The sequence below is a fragment of the Garra rufa genome, chromosome 5 (assembly GCF_049309525.1).
Source record: "Garra rufa chromosome 5, GarRuf1.0, whole genome shotgun sequence".
NCBI lineage: Eukaryota > Metazoa > Chordata > Actinopteri > Cypriniformes > Cyprinidae > Garra > Garra rufa.
The window spans coordinates 57,587,329-57,606,719 of NC_133365.1; the positions used below are offsets into that span (position 1 = coordinate 57,587,329).

Here is a 19,391-nt window from a genome sequence, read left to right on the forward strand (position 1 = left end):
TGCCTCATTTACTATATGCAGATCTATGCTGGTGATACATTTATAATGACTGATAAAACAATCAGACAACATGGGTCAGCCTTTGGGAAACTACAGTTTTAAGGAAAAAACACAGTGTTAGTTGGTACATGGTTTGTCTAAAAACATTAAAAACACCACATATACAAATAACATAAAAACTTATGTTATTGAGACTTTAACAATATGGTTCCCTATATATAGTTTAGAAAAGTTGAGAAAAAAATAACACATACATAATCACAAGCTTGTTAATTATGGTAACACTTTAGTTTAGGGACCAATTCTCACATGACCATATTCAACAGCAGTAAAAAAACAAATAAATAAATATATGTAAATATATGAGTGCCAGGATGAGCTGGGGAAATTGCACCCTTGTTTAGTCCAAGTCTAGTCCTTGTTTACGCTGCTTCTCTATTTCTCTGGTTCTTGTATAATATTCTCTATTCTCAGCTGGTTCGTTGCGTTTTTTCCTTGTGCGCAAGAGGATTAATTGTCAGGGGGCAGCCATGGCCTTATGGTGAGAGAGTTGGGCTTGTAACCCAAAGGTTGCTGGTTCGATTCCCACACCAGCAGAAATTGAAGGTGGGGATTGTGAATGAACAGCGCTCTTTCCACCGTCAATACCATGACTGAAGTGCCCTTGAGCAAGGCATTGAACCCCCCAGTTGCTCCCCTGGGTGCTGGAGCAATAGCTGCCCACTGCTTTTGTGTGTGTGTGTGTGTGTGTGTGTGTTTGTTCACTTCTCCCTGCTGTGTGTGTGCGCACTTGGATGGGATAAATGCAGAGGACCAATTTCGAGTATGGGTCACTGTACTTGACAAAACGTCACAACTTTTTTTTTTTTTTTAACTAGTCATATTAGTAGAGCTATATCACATCACACTCTCATTGTCAGTCTAGTTTTGCATTTAGTTCTTTTGTTTAGTTCTTAGTTTATCAATGTTTTTTTTTTGTTGTTATTTTACCCTAGTCTAGTTCCTTTATTTATTTATGTTTTGCTCTAGTTTTCTAAAGCCTCTTTGGTTGCTTTATTTATTTTGATTTTGCCCACAACATTTTGGTTACAACAATACACATCTCTGCCACTTCTTCATAACATTTAACCTATATCTTCCTACCTGTGTGCCACCATCCCCTCTACCGGTTACTTTTAGATGGAAACTACCCTCCCTTTCACCCTCTTATCTTTCCTTTGTAGTGTCCTCTCTACCCTCACCTACCCATTTCTCATTTCTAGATGTGAATACGGCAACTGACACATTATGCCCAACTTTAACTTCATGTCTTGACAATTTATGTCCTCTCTCCTCCATGCCAGCATGGGCTGCCCATTCTAACTCTTGGTTATCCAATGTTTTTTTTTTTTTTTTTTTTTTCCGTGAGCATCGGTCCAAGCAGCAGAGAGAAAATGGCACAAATCAAAAGATTCAGAAGACCCAAGTAGGTATCAATCTCTACTTTCATGTAGACATGTTCAGTGGTCAAAACCCAAATGTGGGTCAGTTTGATAAAGTACAATACTTATTTTCTTTAAAAAAGGAATGTCTGAAGAACAAATGATGTTAAAACTAAAAGATTGTTTGTGGAGACAACTGCATTGAATCAGTCTGAGTGCCATAAATATTTGCTTTTCCAAAGTTTGAGTGCCTATAACTCAAGAAGTATTAAAGATATTACAATATGATTTTAGTTTCTAGTTCTTCACAAAGCTTTCTTTTAGAATCTTAATTTTACTTTATTTTAATAATTTGGTCAGAAAGACAAAAAATTTAAAAACTAAAAATCTTAATCATATTCTGAAATTTAATCTCAAACGTACAACATGACAAAATGTTCTGTAAATAAATGATGCTGTGATGATAATGTATTTCATATCATGCATGTATGTATATTTGTTTTGATGCTGAGGAAGAGCTGTGTTATTGACTGATTCCATACTACGTCACGTGTGTCATGTTGGATGTTGTGATAAAAACGCACCTCGCATCCCGGGATTGTCATCTTTAGATCTGATGTTTCGTATTTTCACTCGTTTTCCGCTCAGTGTGGACAACACGAGTCTCTGTCTGAAGCAGCTACAGCCCTCAAACTCCATGATGTGAGGAAACACACGTGTTTCTGCAGCGAACTCAACTCAACACAGACGCGCGACGGGAGCCCGCGAGGGACAGTCCACAAAACGCGAAAGCGAAAAGATGACATTACATCTGATGACAACAAGAGGGCGACAACTTCCTCAGCTGGGATAAACTAGAAATTGCATTTAAATTGTTTTTTTACCATGCTAAATAAACCTTATGATCAAATAAAATAATGTGAATTTATACTAACATTTTAAAAAGTAAAAAAAAATAAAATAAATAAAAATAAAAATAGAAACGATTTTAAAGCATAAAAAAATTATATAATACATACTTTTTTTTTTTTCAAATATTTACAGATAAATATATTAAAGTGAAAAGTGATTTAATATCTTTGCCATGAATATTGATATTAGACTATTTATTTGTTTACTGGGTTTTGATTTCATTTATTTGTGAATATTAAAATGTAAGATTTTACCATTTGGTCTTTTGAAATCCTTTATTTATTTGGAAAAGTCACATCACAAATACTTGGGAAAACTCTGGGAAATAAAAGTTGTTGTACTGTAAATTATAATGTACATGAATGTTAGATAAACACAATCATGCAATTCACAAGTTCCTCCTCTCGCACAGGTTTCAGTTTTCAGTTCCCCATGAGGATCTTGAGTCAAAAGGTCTTCCGAGTCACAACGGTTGCTGCTGTTTTTGCTGAAACTCAGGATCTTCAAGACTACACAAAAACGGTGAGCGTATGTTTTAAAAGCCAATCCCAATGACCTGAACTAAAGACTGCAATAGTGGCCTAATAACTGAAATTTTGAGGTTATTCAATTCAGTTCAATTGCAAATTGATACAAATCATCGCAAAGCAGCTGTACAGAAAATGTAGGTTTCTACAATATATTTAGTATCTTACTAGTGGTGATTACTGTGTCAAGTTGTTGTGCATATGGCATAGATGTATGGTAAAATCAGTAATGTTGTAAACAAACAGATGATGAACACTAATAGTAATGACTATGTGTTGCAATCAAACTTGTAGAAAAAGGGTAGTGCTGTATGTTGTTTCAGGGTGGGTTTCATCAGAGGTCCTCTCAGGATTGGCATCATCTCTTCTCGGGTCTGAATCCAGACTGAATCTTGTGTAATTCCTAGTTACCATGTGGCAGAAACAGAGAAACAAATAGAGAAATAATTCGCGTAGCTGCTGTTCCAACCAAGAATGTTGATGTGCATTTGATCAGATGTAACTGAAGTACAAGGTTATGAGATACATTATGTGAATGCTTGGCTAAAGAGATGAGTCTTTAATCTAGATTTAAACATAGAGAGTGTGTCTGAACCCCGAACGTTATCAGGAAGGCGCGGAACCTAATAGGTAGCCAGTGCAGAGACTGTAAAATTGGGGTGATATGATCATATTTTCTTGATCTGGTAAGGACTCTAGCAGCTGCATTTTGGACTACCTGTAGCTTATTTATTGAAGAAGCAGGACAACCACCTAGTAGTGCATTACAATAGTCCAGTCTAGACGTCATGAATGCATGAACTAACTTTTCTGCATCAGAAACAGGTAACATGTTCCGTAGCTTAGCAATGTTTCTGAAAGAATGCTGTTTTTGTAACATGAGAAATATGATTTTCAAAAGACAGGTTGCTGTCTAATATAACACCCAGATTTTTGACTGTAGAGGAAATAACAGAACATCCGTCTAGATGCAAATTGCAGTTCAAGAGATTCTGTGTATTGTTTTTTGGTCTTACCTGAATTTAATAGAAAAAATTATTGGTCATCCTTTTACATTTTTAACAGACTCTGTTAGCTTTGATGAGTTTGAAGTTTCATCTGGTCTTGTTGAAATATATAGTTGAGTATCATCAGCATAACAATGGAAACTAATCCCATATTTCCTAATAATATTACCGAGGGGTAACATGTAAATTGAAAATAGCAGAGGACCTAGGACAGATCCTTGTGGCACTCCATAGGTTACTGGTGGCAATTGTGAAAACTCCTCATTTAAATAAACAAAGTGGTAGCGATCAGACAGGTATGATCTGAACCATCTTAAAGCCTGTCCTTGAATACCTGTATAGCTTTGTCATCAATCTATAAGTATGTCAGGATCTATAGTGTCAAATGCAGCACTAAGATCAAGTAAAACTAGCAATGAGACTCAGCCTTGATCTGACGCAAGAAGCAAGTCATTTGTGATTTTTACAAGTGCAGTTTCCGTGTTGTAACCTGAAACCTGAAATTCTTCATAGAGATCATTTTTTTTGCAAGAAGAAGCACAATTGAGCAGACACAACTTTTTCTAAAATGTATGACATAAACGGAAGATTAGAAATGGGTCTGTAATTTGGGTAACACTTTACAATAAGGTTCATTAGTTAAACATTAGTTAATGTATTAACTAACATGAACTAACCATGAGCAATACATTTGTTACTGTATTTACTAATCTTTATTAACGTTAGTTAACGGAAATACAGTTGTTCATTGTTTGTTCATGTTAGTTCACACTGCATTAACTAATGTTAACAAAATTTAATAATGTATTAGTAAATGTTGAAATTAACATTAACAAAGGTTAATAAATGCTGTATAAGTCCAGTTCATTATTAGTTCATGTTAACTAATATGGTAAACTAATGTTAACTAATGAACCTTATTGTAAAGTGTTACCGTAATTTGCCAGTTCACTCAGCAGGTAACAACTTTTAGTAATTTACTTTTAGTAATTTAGTGGATACAGGATCTAATAGGTTTAGATGCTGTGATAAGTTTATTTAGTTCTTCCTGCTCTATAGTTGTAAAGCACTGCAGTTTTTCTTCAGGTGCAATGATTGACTCGGAAGTATCAGATGCTGTAGAATCTACGTTTGTTATTGTATATTGTATTGTTTTATCAGTAAAGAAATGCATAAAGTCATGACTATTAAAGGAGTAGTTCACTTTCAAAATTAAAGTTTACAGATAATGTACTCACCCCCTCGTCATCCAAGATGTTCATGTCTATTTTTCTTTCTTCAGTCGTAATGAAATTATGTTTTTTGAGGAAAACATTTCAGGATTTCTCTCCATATAGTGGACTTCTATGGTGCCCCCGAGTTTGAACTTCCAAAATGCAGCTTCAAAGGGCTCTAAACGATCACAGCTGATGAAAGAAGGGTCTTATCTAGCGAAATGATGAAAAAAAAGACAATTTATATACTTTTTAACTTCAAATGCTCGTCTTGTCTAGCTCTGTGTGTACTCTGTTTAGAGATTAAAAAGTATATAAATTGTAAATGTTTTTTTTTTTAAATAACAGATTTTTTCCCTAGATAAGACCCTTCTTCCTCAGCTGGGGTCGTTTAGAGCCCTTTGAAGCTGCTTTTAAACTGCATTTTGGAAGTTCAAACTCAGGGGCACCATAGAAGTCCATTATATGGAGAGAAATCCTAAAATGTTTTCCTCAAAAAACATAATTTCTTTACGACTGAAGGAAGAAAGACATGGACATCTTGGATGACAAGGGGGTGAGTACATTATCTGTAAATTTTAGTTCTGAAAGTGAACTATTCCTTTAAACTGTACAGGAATATTTAGGTCGGGTGGCACCTTTTGTTAATATATCCTAAATAAAAACCTTAGATTGTTTTGGTTTTTTTCTGTGAGTTGGTGGATATGCTCAGCTCTAGCAGCTTTTAAAGCCCGTCTATAGCTGCTGGACAAACTGTTTTTCCACGCAAATTCTAAAAACTTCCAAGTTAGCTTTTCTCCATCTACACTCAAGATTATGAGTTTCTTTTTTGAGCCCATGGATCTGCTTCTCCACAGCCTCCAGCTCGAGCTGCACCAAATGCAGTTTCTTGCATACATCGGCAGTTTGAGTCACTGTCTGCAGTATCAGTTCATTAAAAGGTTAAGAGAAATATGCACTTACGTTGAAATGGTTTTCTTTCTTGTCTTCTTTTGTTTGAATGATTCACAGCATTTGTAATTATCTGTCAATGTTTTTTAAGGTTAGTGTGACCTCTGGTGGTCACAATGAACAATGTCAAGAGGAAAACAATGTTTTTCCAACATTTGTGTATTTTAAACCCTTTCCAACAGTAGGGTGACCATACGTCCTCTTTTCCCGGGACATGTCCTCTTTTTGGAAAAATGCTGGGACTCCTAAATCGGCTTTTGCTTTCTACTAGAGATGAAGCCTTGTGAAGCGTTTGAGACATTTCCCCTGATTGGACCAAAAAAGATTCAGTTTCAAAGCCTTAAACACAGAACCCAGCTGCAATTATAGCAGCCACTTTCATATTTCGCATCTCCTTATAATGAATGAAGCCGCGCCAAAGATTTGAATCAGTCTTATGGCTTTAGGTGTTTCATTGTGACATTTGAAATCACAAACGTCTCAAATCCCTCGACAACTGAGGGACTCATATCATATATGCAGCTATTACAGAAGGTTCAAACACTCACTGATGCTTCAGAAGGAAAAAACAAGCATTAAGAAATGAGGGTGAAAACTTTTGGAATTTGAAGATCAGGGTAAATTTAACTTATTTTGTCTTCTGGGAACATGTAAGTATCTTCTGTAGCTTCTAGAGGGCAGTACTAAATTAAAAAAATGGTATTTAGGCAATATAAGACAAATGTACACGTTTTGTTCAAAAGTTTTCACCCCCCTCTCAATGCATGGTTTTTCCTTCTGGAGCATCAGTGAGTGTTTGAACCTTGTGTAACAGTTGTATATGAGTCCCTCAGTTGTCCTCAGTGTGAAAAAATAGATCTTAAAATCATACAGTCATTGTTGGAAAGGGTTTAAATACGCAAAAATGCTATAAAAACATTTTTATGACAAACAGCAGGCAGTTTAACTGTTCAGGACAAAAAAGGTACTCAAGAACAACTATCACTAAACAAATAAAAACAGCTGTGGATCATTCAGGGGTCATTTTTACAATACAAACTACATACGTCATACAAACTAATCAGCGGTGCCTGATCGTCTGAGTCAACTGTCTTCCCTTTTATCTGCTCATTCTCAACTGGAGGCTGCAACAATGAAAACTAATCAAAGACGAAGACCCTACATTGCTCCCGAAACATAACCCTTCTGTGGAACCAAATGGCCAAGCAACACTTCTAGAAAATCACACACAGAATGTATAGCCATAACAGGAAACAGGAGGCATGTGATAGTGGTCCCAAGATCAGAATTAACATGAGAAAAGCCTCGTGACACTTTCTTGCCCCCAGGATGTCTTCCCTGTCCCCCTTTAGAGCATTCCAAGATATCTTCTACAAAAACGCTCATCATTTGTTGCATTACTGGATGTTGTTTCAGCATGAGAATCACTATATGCATTATCCCAGGGTGAAAGTCCTTCAATGGACAAGTATTATCAAGCACAGTATTTCATTCAGCCTTAACATTCTGGGGGATTTTGTAGAGACAAGTTCAGCAACCATCCGCATTAAAGACCAGGGAGTTTAAGGACAAATTAAACAAAATTGGCTAATTTAAGCATTTTACATATATTAAGTATACATTTTCTGTCTTTGTATTAGTATTTTGCAATCTTTCCGTGAATTCTATTAGTGATCATTAAGAAAAATAAATCTTTTGGATTTGTTCAGAGAGCGTGAACTTATTTATGCGGACTCTTTATAAACTTATAAAACGGTCTTTATTAACCGAGTGACCCTGGACACCCTGGAAATTGAGATTTATACATTACCTGAAAGCTGAATAAATAAGCTTTCCATTAATGTATGGGATAATATTTGGTTGAAATACAATTATTTGAAAATCTAGAATCTGAGGGTGCCCAACAAAATCAAAATATTGTGAAAATTGGGTTGGAACTCTTTAGCGATGCATATTACTAATCAAAAATTCTGAGAACAACTTAAAAACTAACTTGAGTTAATTGTATTCAAACTTAAAATTAAATATATATTAAATAGCACAAGACCATAAGCGATTTAAAAGGATTTGGGATAATAAATTGAAAGAGAAACTAAAAGCAATTAATTTGAACCGTTTTTAAATTATGCATAAGTTTTGTTTATATGTTGAAAATTCAAAATAAAAACTGCTTTTATCTTGTCACATTAAATTATGAATTACATGAATGCACATAAATATGTAAACAATACTGTGTTTGTTAATCTTACCTTGCACACTTTTACCGTAGCAGTGGTCTGTCTGTTTGTCTGTCTTTGTGGCCAATGCAGTGCTGAATAAATAAGCTTTCCATTAATGTATGGGACAATATTTGGCCGAAATGCAACAATTAAAAAATCTGGAATCTGAGGGTGCAAAAAAAAAAAAAAAAAAAAATCTAAATATTGAGAAAATAAATCACCCTTAAAGTTGTCCAAATGAAGTCTTTAGCCATGCATATTACTAAGCTAAAATTTAGTTTTGATATATTTATGGTAGAAAAGGTACAAAATGTATTCATGGAACATGATCTTCACTTAATATCCTAATGATTTTTGGCATAATAAAAAAAAATCAATAATGTACTTACGACTGGATTTGTGCTCCAGAATCACATATATCATACTGAAGGAAACAACACATACAATAAACACACTTAAAACAAACATTTATGGACATTAATTTGTAAAAAAAAAAAAAAAAAGCTGGATGTTACAGATGTTGCAACAAAATCTGTGCACATCATTGAGATACTTACATTTTGAATGTATATTTTCCATTTTAATTTTAGTTTAACTTTTAGAAATTGTGCTTTGTTTAGAAACTACTGCTTTTTAATGTCTATTTTTATTATTAATTTTTATTTCAGTTTTAATTAGTTTTTTTTAGCACATCCAATTAAACTAAATTAAAATGAGAAATGTCAAGACATAAATACTAACTGAAAACATTGCCTTTTAAGGCAGCTGAAATAGAATGAGTTATAAAATAAATAAAAAATAAATGCTTTTCATAGTTTTATTTACCTTACAACTCTGGGACAGATTCCTGAAAATATCCTAATTAAGAAGTTAAGAAATTCCTTACATTCTCTATTCAGCTTGCACATTCATGGATGAAATCTTGATCTGTGCAAGCCTAACTTGTAAAACAATTCACAGCAAGTCACCACACTAAGTTTTTTTTTTGTTTGTTTGTTGATGTTTTCTGTTTTTTCTGTTGTCTGAAGTCCCTGTTAATAGTCTCCACCCCTCATGATGTTCCAGAGTCCTATAAAAGACCATCTTCTGTCTGATCTGAGAGAAAACAACAGCTGAGTGAGCTTGTGTATCTCAGGACTTTACAAGACTGATCAAGAACAGTGAGTATATGAGTTAAAGCTTTTACAACAGGCAATTAAAACAGCTTAGTCATTATATTTACAGTGACAATCGTATGAATTAATTTAACTCTAAATCTTGGCATCATTAAATATGGCATGTGCATTCTTTATTTATTTTTTCCCTAATAGTTTTCAAAGTATTTTAACTTTAATGTTGTGTTTCACAGATGAGTGCATCCAAACACCAGGAAAGGTTAGTAATCCTGTTCAGGTTCCTAATATTAGAAGCTGTGCATTTCATTACATATCAATACTCTATTGGAACACAATTAATGTCTATTACAAACTGGATCAATAATAGTTAATTGTATTCAAACTAAAAATTTTATATACATATTAAATAGCACAAAGCCATGAATTAAGAATTTAAAAGGATTTGGGATAATAAAGAGTACTCAATTTGAACCGTTTTTTTTTTTTTTTTTAATATGCATAAATTCAGTTTAGTTTATATGTTGAGAATTTAAAAAAAACACTGCTTCTTGTCTCGTCACATTAAATTATTAATTGCATGAATGCACATAAATACATGACTGGATATTGATGTTTTTCAACAAATATGTATTATTTAATCTTACCTTGCACGCTTTCACCATAGCAGTATGAGATGATAAATTCAGCACTGGTCTATCTGTTTGTCTGTTTTTGTGGCCAATGCAGTGATAATGTGAGAGTCAAACACTCTCTACATACAAAAGAGGAGGAGTTTGTGGTCAAAAGGAGAGAAAGTGTTTTTCAAAGCCTGCAGAAACTCAAGATACACTGCAGTCAGGTATAAGTCAAACATCTTATACTAATTCATCTATGACATGAAATGACCTACAAATGCATGTTCAATGCATGCACAATCAAACTGTGTGCATTTCAGAATAAAGTGCCAAATATTGCATTACTAAGTTCTGGAGGAGGACAAAGAGCCATGGTGGGTTTGCTGGGATCCCTGGTTGAGCTCGATAAAGCGGGTCTTCTGGACTGCATGCTTTATCTGAGCGGAGTCTCTGGATCCACCTGGTATGAACCATGAGAAACAACAAACACAGAGAGATTGAATTGAGTTGAATGTCAAAAATGACAGCAGTATGTTCTTCTCTGAAGGTGCATGGCCTCCTTATACCAAGAACCAGACTGGTCCACCAAACTAGAGACTGTGAAAGACAAAATCATCAAGAGACTCAACGGACCTGCAGTCAGCTGGGGAGATGCATTAGCCAAACTGAAGAAATATTACTATGAGAAAGACTTCTTCAGCTTGACTGACGTCTGGGCAGCGATGGTTGTCACAACATACATGAAAGAGGTCTGTAACTATTTATGCTACAACCCTGAATGATTTATGATAGTCACATTAAGCTATATTTATAATAAACTTTTGGTTTCCAGTTGAGGTCAAAGGTTTACATCCCCCTTTCAAAATTTTATCTAAATAAGAGGAATCATACTAAATGCATGTTGTTGTTTATTTAGTACTGACCTTAATAAGATATTTCACATAAAAGATGTTTACAAATAGTAGTTTATAAAAATCACCCTGTTTGAAAGTTTATATCCCCTTGATTCTTAATACTGTGTTGTTTCCTGAATGATCCACAGCTGTGTTTTTTTGTTTAGTGATAGTTGTTCATGAGTCCCTTGTTTGTCCTGAACAGTTAAACTTCCTGCTTTTCTTCAGAAAAATTATTTTAGGTCTCACAAATTCTTTGGTTTTCCTGCATTTTTGTGTATTTGAACCCTTTCCAACAATGACTGTATGATTCTGAGATCCATCTTTTCACACTGAGGACAACTGAGGGACTCATATGCAACTATTACAGAAGGTTCAAACACTCACTGATGCTCCAGAAGGAAAAACCATGCATTAAGAGCCGGGGGTGAAAACTTTTGAACAGAATGGAGATGTGTACATTTTTCTTATTTTGCCTTAATGTCATATTTTTTTCATTTAGTACTGCCCTTTAGAGGCTATAGGAGATACTTGCATGTTTCCCAGAAGACAAAAGTTAAATTTACCCTGATTTTTGAATATCAATTTAATGCATGTTTTTTTTTTTCTACTGGAGCATCAGTGAGTGTTTAAATCTTCTGTAATAGTTGCATATGAGTCCCTCAGTTGTCCTCAGTGTGAAAAGATGGATCTCAAAATCATACAGTCATTGTTGGAAAGGATTAAAATACACAAAAAAGCTGGAAAAACAAAGAATTTGTGGCACCTGAAGGATTTTTCTGAAGAACAGCAGGCAGTTTAACTGTTCAGGACAAATAAAGGACTCATGAACAACTATCACTAAACAAAAAACAGAGCTGTGGATCATTCAGGTAACAACACAGTATTAAGAATCAAGTAAACTTTTGAACAAGATAATTTTTATAAACTCAGCTATTATTTTCTTTTGTGGACTATACTGTATGTAAACATTTTTTTTGTGTGTGAAATTTAGGGTTCACATTCAGGTACTAAATAAACAATAGCATGCATTTTGCTTGATCCCTCTTATTTTGGTAAAATAATTACCATTTTGCAGATTCCGATAGGGGGATGTCCACTTTTGACCTCAACTGTATATATACACATTTAAATATGTTTTTTCTCTACAGATTGATGAACACTCACTGACAGATAAGTGGTGCCAACTCAGTAAAGACCCGTTTCCCATCTACACATTGACTGACAAGCAAAGCAGACAGGGGGAGGGAGGAGGTCTGTGTTTTTGCCTGAAAGAATTAAAAATAGGTATTGTGCTCATATCAGCTGTTTTATGATGGTGTTTTCTGTCTGCAGACCCCTGGTTTGAGATCAGTCCATATGAAGCAGGTTATTCCCTCACTGGTGCATTTGTGAACTCCTCCAGCTTCGGCAGTCAGTTTGACAATGGCTCAAAGAAAAAACAACAGCCTGAAATGGACATGCTGTACCTGCAAGGTCACAAACTCTGTCACATGAGAGTTTATTAATATTTGCACTAATAATGTATACTGAATACCTACGTTTTCGTGTTTTCTGCAGCTCTGTGTGGCAGCGCTTTAGCTGGAGAAGATAGTAAAGAATTCATCTGGGGAAAAATACAAGGTGCAGCTGCATTTGAAGATTCAATTCTGACTAAAGCCAACATTAATTTCATTATCATGTGAACCCATGATTACCCATGATCAGTGTTGAGGGTAGTTATGCAATATTACTTTTTCCAAGTAGCTAGTAAACAAATGCATTACTTTTTAATTGACAAGAAAATATCTGAGTTTTCAAATGCATTGCATTAATACATGCATACATGCATTAATTCATCTCACTCACTTAAAAAAACAGATACAGTATTCCTCAAAATGAATAAAAACAGAAAATTCAACGCAAACCTGCAATAATTAAATGTTAAATAATACAAATATCCTTTATGTATTTAATCCCATTTTATTAACGGATGTCTTTGCTGCTGACCTTTGATGATCCAATTCATCCATACTAATAAGCAAAAATTACTCAAGATAATCTAACATTTGTTTTCCTTTTTTATTGCTGAAGAGTTGACATTTGTGACCCTGGACCACAAAACCAGTCTTAAGTCGCTGGGGTATATTTGTAGCAATAGCCAAAAATACATTGTATGGGTCAAAATTATTGATTTTTCTTTTATGTCAAAAATTATTAGGAAATTAAGTAAAGATCGTGTTCCATGAAGATTTTTTGTAAAATTCCTACTGTAAACCTATCAAAATGTAATTTTTGATTAGTAATATGCATTGTTAAGAACTTAATTTGGACAACTTTAAAGCTGATTTTCTCAGTATTTTGATTTTTTGCACCCTTAGATTCCAGATTTTCAAATAGATGTATCTTGGCCAAATATTGTCTTATCCTAACAAACCATATATCAATAGAAAGCTTATTTATTGAGCTTTCATATGATGTATATATCTCAGTTTTGTAAAATTTAACCTTATGACTGGTTTTGTGGTCCAGGGTCACATTTGTTCTTCTGTGGTCTACTGTACAGACGTCAAATTTACTTTTCTCTACGCCTGAGGCTTTTGGTGTGAAAAGGCTTTTACATTTGCCAAAAATATAACTTTTTATATTAAAAACAAACAAGCAAGCCCTGGCCAAATTTAAAAAGTAACGTATTGCATTACTTTCCATTAAAAGTAACTAAGTAACGTAATTAGTTTCTTTTTTAGGGAGTAACTCAATATTGTAATGCATTACTTTTAAAAGTAACTGTCCCCAACACTGCCCATGATGTTTGATTTTTTTTATTCAGATTTCATTAAACAGTTAAGACCTTCAAAAGATATGTTTGAGGAAACAAAGCAAGGTAAAGCATTTCTTTGCATCTCTGCTTTTATTTATTGATATAAAGTGTTACTGAATAGATAATGGGAATGCCATCAAATTAATTTTAATTTCAAATTAAAGCATCTTAAATGGCGTTTGCACAATGTTGTGTGTTTGTTTGCATGTTGGAAACTCCTAATATCTGAACATGATGAATTTAGGGATGGAACACACTTACATTCATTTATTTTTGCAGTGTGTTCATGTTTGTTCAATATGTGTTTTCTTCAAAAGAGCCAAACTCACCACCAGCAGAAAAGTGTTACCAGGTTCTCATGGAGCTTGCAGATATGAATCTCCGTGTTTTAAATGACAAAGATCCTTCTGATCTCGATCAATCCATCAGAACTAATCTAAACGGTAAGAGTGTGTTGCAATTTAAGTAGAAGAGACAAATTTAGTTCATTTTAGAGTCTAGTTATCACACTTGCTGTCAATAATTGTCAAAGTTCAGTTTCTGAATAGACAATTAAAAACTGTTGAAAGGTTAACATGTAAAAACATCTGATTTAACAAGATAAAACAAACTTGAATGATATGTTGCCAGATAAGAAGAACTCAATAATGTTTATCTCTTTCACAGAACTCGCTGGAGGCAAACGTCAGCTGATTTTTCCAATACAAAAACTGAATCTTGCTGATAAAGAAGCTGCAAAGCTGTATATGAAGCAATACACTGAGGATGTGTGTAATTATTTGAGTCAGTTCAGTTTGGGGCCTTTCGGTAGGTTGAACTACCTTTACAATGCATTTCATTTGTATATTGTAATTAAAAATTTTTAACCAAGTTCTTTATATGAGAATGAAGTCGTAATGTTACGAGAACGAAGTCGAAATGTTACGAGAACGAAGTCGAAATGTAACGAGAATGAAGTCGAAATGTAACGAGAATGAAGTCAAAATGTTACGAGAACGAAGTCGAAATGTAGCGAGAATGAAGTCGAAATGTAACGAGAATGAAGTCGAAATGTAACGAGAATGAAGTCGAAATGTAACGAGAATGAAGTCGAAATGTTACGAGAATGAAGTCGAAATGTAACGAGAATGAAGTCGAAATGTAACGAGAATGAAGTCGAAATGTAACGAGAATGAAGTCGTAATGTTACGTGAATGAAGTCGAAATGTAACGAGAATGAAGTCGTAATGTTACGAGAACGAAGTCGAAATGTTACGAGAACGAAGTCGAAATGTTACGAGAACGAAGTCGAAATGTAACGAGAATGAAGTCGAAATGTTACGAGAACGAAGTCGAAATGTAACGAGAACGAAGTCGAAATGTAACGAGAATGAAGTCGAAATGTAACGAGAATGAAGTCGAAATGTTACGAGAATGAAGTCGAAATGTAACGAGAATGAAGTCGAAATGTTACGAGAACGAAGTCGAAATGTAACGAGAATGAAGTCGAAATGTTACGAGAATGAAGTCGAAATGTAACGAGAATGAAGTCGAAATGTTACGAGAACGAAGTCGAAATGTAACGAGAATGAAGTCGAAATGTTACGAGAACGAAGTCGAAATGTAACGAGAACGAAGTCGAAATGTAACGAGAACGAAGTCGAAATGTAACGAGAACGAAGTCGAAATGTTACGAGAACGAAGTCGAAATGTAACGAGAACGAAGTCGAAATGTAACGAGAAAGAAGTCGAAATGTAACGAGAATGAAGTCGAAATGTAACGAGAATGAAGTCGAAATGTAACGAGAATGAAGTCGAAATGTTACGAGAACGAAGTCGAAATGTTACGAGAACGAAGTCGAAATGTAACGAGAACGAAGTCGAAATGTAACGAGAACGAAGTCGAAATGTAACGAGAATGAAGTCGAAATGTAACGAGAATGAAGTCGTAATGTTACGAGAACGAAGTCGAAATGTAACGAGAACGAAGTCGTAATGTTACGTGAATGAAGTCGAAATGTTACGAGAACGAAGTCGAAATGTAACGAGAATGAAGTCGAAATGTTACGAGAACGAAGTCGAAATGTTACGAGAACGAAGTCGTAATGTTACGAGAATGAAGTCGAAATGTTACGAGAACGAAGTCGAAATGTAACGAGAATGAAGTCGAAATGTTACGAGAACGAAGTCGAAATGTAACGAGAACGAAGTCGTAATGTTACGAGAATGAAGTCGAAATGTTACGAGAACGAAGTCGAAATGTAACGAGAATGAAGTCGAAATGTTACGTGAATGAAGTCGAAATGTAACGGAAATGAAGTCGAAATGTTACAAGAATAAAGTTGAAATGTTTTGAGAATTCACACAATGTTTAATTTCAACTTCATTCTCAAAACGCTTCGAAATGTTTTGACTTTATTCTTGTAATTTCAACTTTACTCTCGAAACGTTTTGACTTTATTTTCAAAATATTATGACTTTAACCTCGGAATCTATCTTTTTTTTTTTTCATGGAACTAAAACATTGTTGTACTTTAGCATCAAAGTAGTACATCATTGCAAGTCAAAATCGAAATGTAAACTAAAAACATTTTATAACCGCACACCCCTACTTTAAAGTATAAAGCTGAAGAAATTAAAATGAAACATCCAAACCTCCAAATACAGTAAAGAACCATTTACTAAAATAATGAACCATTTACTAGATTTAAGAGCCTGTGTATTTATATTTCAGATCTTTTCTTGAGCATTTGCAAATGCATGGCTCTGTGGATCTGGGGCAGGAATTATAACTTCCTCCACAAAATGACCGGTGAGAACAGACCTATTAACTAGAAATTCAGTATGAAAAATTTAATAAACAGACTCATATCACGCTGTGATCCTTCAGATGAATCTGTGCCTTCTGCTGTACGGGAAAGTGAAACTCGAGACTTTGAGGACGCCGGACTGTTGCTGAACTCACCCTACTTCCCAGTGCTGAGAAAAGAACGAAACATTGACCTTATAATTTCTCTGGATTTCAGTGAAGGCGACCCTTTCATGGTAAAACTCGCACTTTAAAGACATACTCTAATACTCTAAGACAGATGATCTAGAAATCACCTCCCATCATTCCAAACCTGTATTTCTCTTTTTGGCCAGTAGAAAACAACAGGAGATTTTTTTAAACAATCTAATTGTTTTTATCCTCATACTTTATTCTCGAAGCGCTTCGACTTTATTATCAACTTTTAACTTTATTCTCAAAACTTTTGACTTTACTCAAGCACGTTTAATTTCAACTTTATTCTCTTAACATCTTTACGTTATTCTCCAAACATTTTTACTTTATTCTCGTAATTTCAACTTTATTCTCCAAACGATTCGACTTTATTGTCAAAACTTTTGACTTAATTCACGCACGTTTAATTTCAACTTTATTCTCTAAACATTTTTACTTTGTTCTCAAAACGTTTTGACTTTATTTTTGTAATTTCAACTTTATTCTCCAAACACTTTGACTTTATTCTGAAAACATTTGACTTTATTCATGCAACGTTTAATTTCAACTTTATTTTCGAAAATCTTTGACTTTATTCTCAAAATGTTTTTGAAAAGTTTCGCTAATAAAGTCAAAACAATAAAGTCAAAGAGTTTCGAGAACAAAGTTAAAATTAAACGTTGCGTGAATAAAGTCAAATGTTTTGAGAATAAAGTCGAAGTGTTTGGAGGATACTTTATTCACACACGTTTAATTTCAACTTTATTTTCGAAACTCTGACTTTATTCTTGAAATGTCTTGACTTTATTCTCCAAACGCTTCACCTTTATTCTCGAAACTTTTTACTGTATTCACACACATTTAATTTAATCTTTATTCTCGCAATGTTTAATTTCAGCTTTATTCTCTAAACATTTTTACTTTATTCTCCAAATGCTTCAAATTTATTTTTATTTATTCATGCACATTTATTCTTTTTTCCTTAAAGACATACTCTAATAAAAGTTAAAGACATAGATAATCTAGAATCACCTCATGTCATTCCAAACCTATATTTCTCTTTTTAGCCAGTATTTTATCCCCATAACATAAAGAGTTCACACTAACCTTATAAACCCTGACAGATTGCATAAGCTGTGAATTATTTATTCTGATAAAACCAACAAGACTGAAAGCCATTTAAACAAAAGTTGCATACATTTTCCATTCATTGCTGCATGGTATTTATCTATAATACCTGGAGAGAGGCATCAGCTAGCATTCCCATTAATCTCAGCCTTATAATTTCAGTGAATAACAACTTGAAATCTCCAACCTGTTCAATAAATGAATGCCGTTTTCCACTGCAGACGGTCAGAGATGTTGCTGAGATGTGCAAGAAACTAAAGATCTCTTTTCCTGAAGTCAACATTCCCAGTGAAGACGTGGAGAAACCAAAGGACTTCTATGTGTTCAAAGGCCCAAACGCTCCAACCGTGATTCACATCCCTCTGTTTAATGTGGTCAACTGTGGAGGCAAGTTAAGACTGTCTAATTGAATAAAACTGAAATTTATGTACAATATAGCCTATAGTATGTTTAAGTGTTCTACTGTTTCTTCAGATGATGTTGAGACCTGGAGGAACAAATATCGCACCTTTCAAGGTCCTTACAGCGCTGAGATGATCACTGAGCTTATGGAGGTCTCTGGAAAAAACATCTCAAACAACAGAGAGAAACTGAAAGAGCAGATTGGTGCATTTGTCAGTTGAAAAGGACACAAGTTATGACTCTAAATATCTGAAAAATCTGAATATCGGAGGCATGCAGTGTTCTGAAAAGACTGTTTATTTAAATGTTTTTCTTTTTTTTATGTAAAATTATGTTGCAGTTACACTTCATGTTGACATATTTACAGTATTTTGTTCTACAACTTATTTTGGGATTAATATCATTTACAGTGATGGTACCTTTGCTTAAAAAAAGAAAATAATGACTGTCTATTACTAGAAGGGAGCCGCACGCTAACAACACCTGCTGGACAAAGAAGCATGTGATACGAGAGAAGTCAGACATTATTATGAGCTTTAAAGTCATTAATATGAAAGTGTTTCTCATTATTTTGAAGCACAGAATCATATTTTGTATGTAACTGTGGTGGTAATGGGCCTCTATACATTGCTTGATCAATAAGCCCCGCCCCCTGATTAACATATCATTTGCATACAAGACTTTTGAAAATGAAAACTAAAATAAAAAAACATTTTGATTTGAATTGTGTCACTATTATTGCGTAAGTATAAGTAAAAAGATTTTTAAAAACTGGATTTGCATTTTCTTTTTCATGTTTACCTTTTCATTTAAAGATTTGCAGCTTCGACTCGCGATTGCAGTGAAAATAAAAATTGTCAAATCACAAACTGCATTTTATTTTTACAAATAAAAAATTTGTATGATTGTTATGATTATCATGGTTTTAAACAATAACAATATGCAATAACAGCATATTTTTCTGATGGACTTTTTAAAACTGAAAGTCTGAAACAAACATAAAAATAAAATCGAGACATAAAAGTGTAACGCAGCTGAAATAAACGAATGCATAAAGGTAACACATTTCCAAGAAAACAAGCTTTAATGTGACCTGAAGACAAAATCTGAAATCTGTTTATTTAAAGTTAAAGTTAAACCCTGGGAAAATAAAAGTAAAAAAACAAAATCAGAGATAAAATATGATTTAATCTGTGCAAGCCTAACCTGTTTAACAATTAACAGTA

At 34.1% G+C, this 19,391-nt stretch overlaps 2 protein-coding genes across 2 annotated transcripts in view; both read left to right on the plus strand.

Annotated features, from left to right (window-relative positions):
- LOC141334962 (cytosolic phospholipase A2 gamma-like) overlaps positions 1-2,279 on the plus strand; it is a 39,621-nt gene extending 37,342 nt beyond the window's left edge. Inside the window, exon 15 of the mRNA XM_073840183.1 lies at positions 2,070-2,279. Coding sequence (XP_073696284.1) covers positions 2,070-2,279 — 210 coding nt within the window. The remainder of the gene's footprint in view (positions 1-2,069) is intronic.
- A 7,320-nt stretch (positions 2,280-9,599) lies between these two features.
- On the plus strand, positions 9,600-18,386 carry LOC141334963 (cytosolic phospholipase A2 gamma-like). Its single transcript, XM_073840184.1, has 14 exons — positions 9,600-9,625; positions 10,093-10,204; positions 10,301-10,443; positions 10,528-10,729; positions 12,025-12,127; positions 12,209-12,349; positions 12,434-12,496; positions 13,683-13,695; positions 13,953-14,116; positions 14,340-14,480; positions 16,387-16,464; positions 16,543-16,697; positions 17,985-18,150; positions 18,238-18,386. The coding sequence occupies exons 1-14, from the start codon at positions 9,600-9,602 to the stop codon at positions 18,384-18,386; spliced, it is 1,656 nt and encodes a 551-aa protein (XP_073696285.1).
- Positions 18,387-19,391: the final 1,005 nt, after the last annotated feature.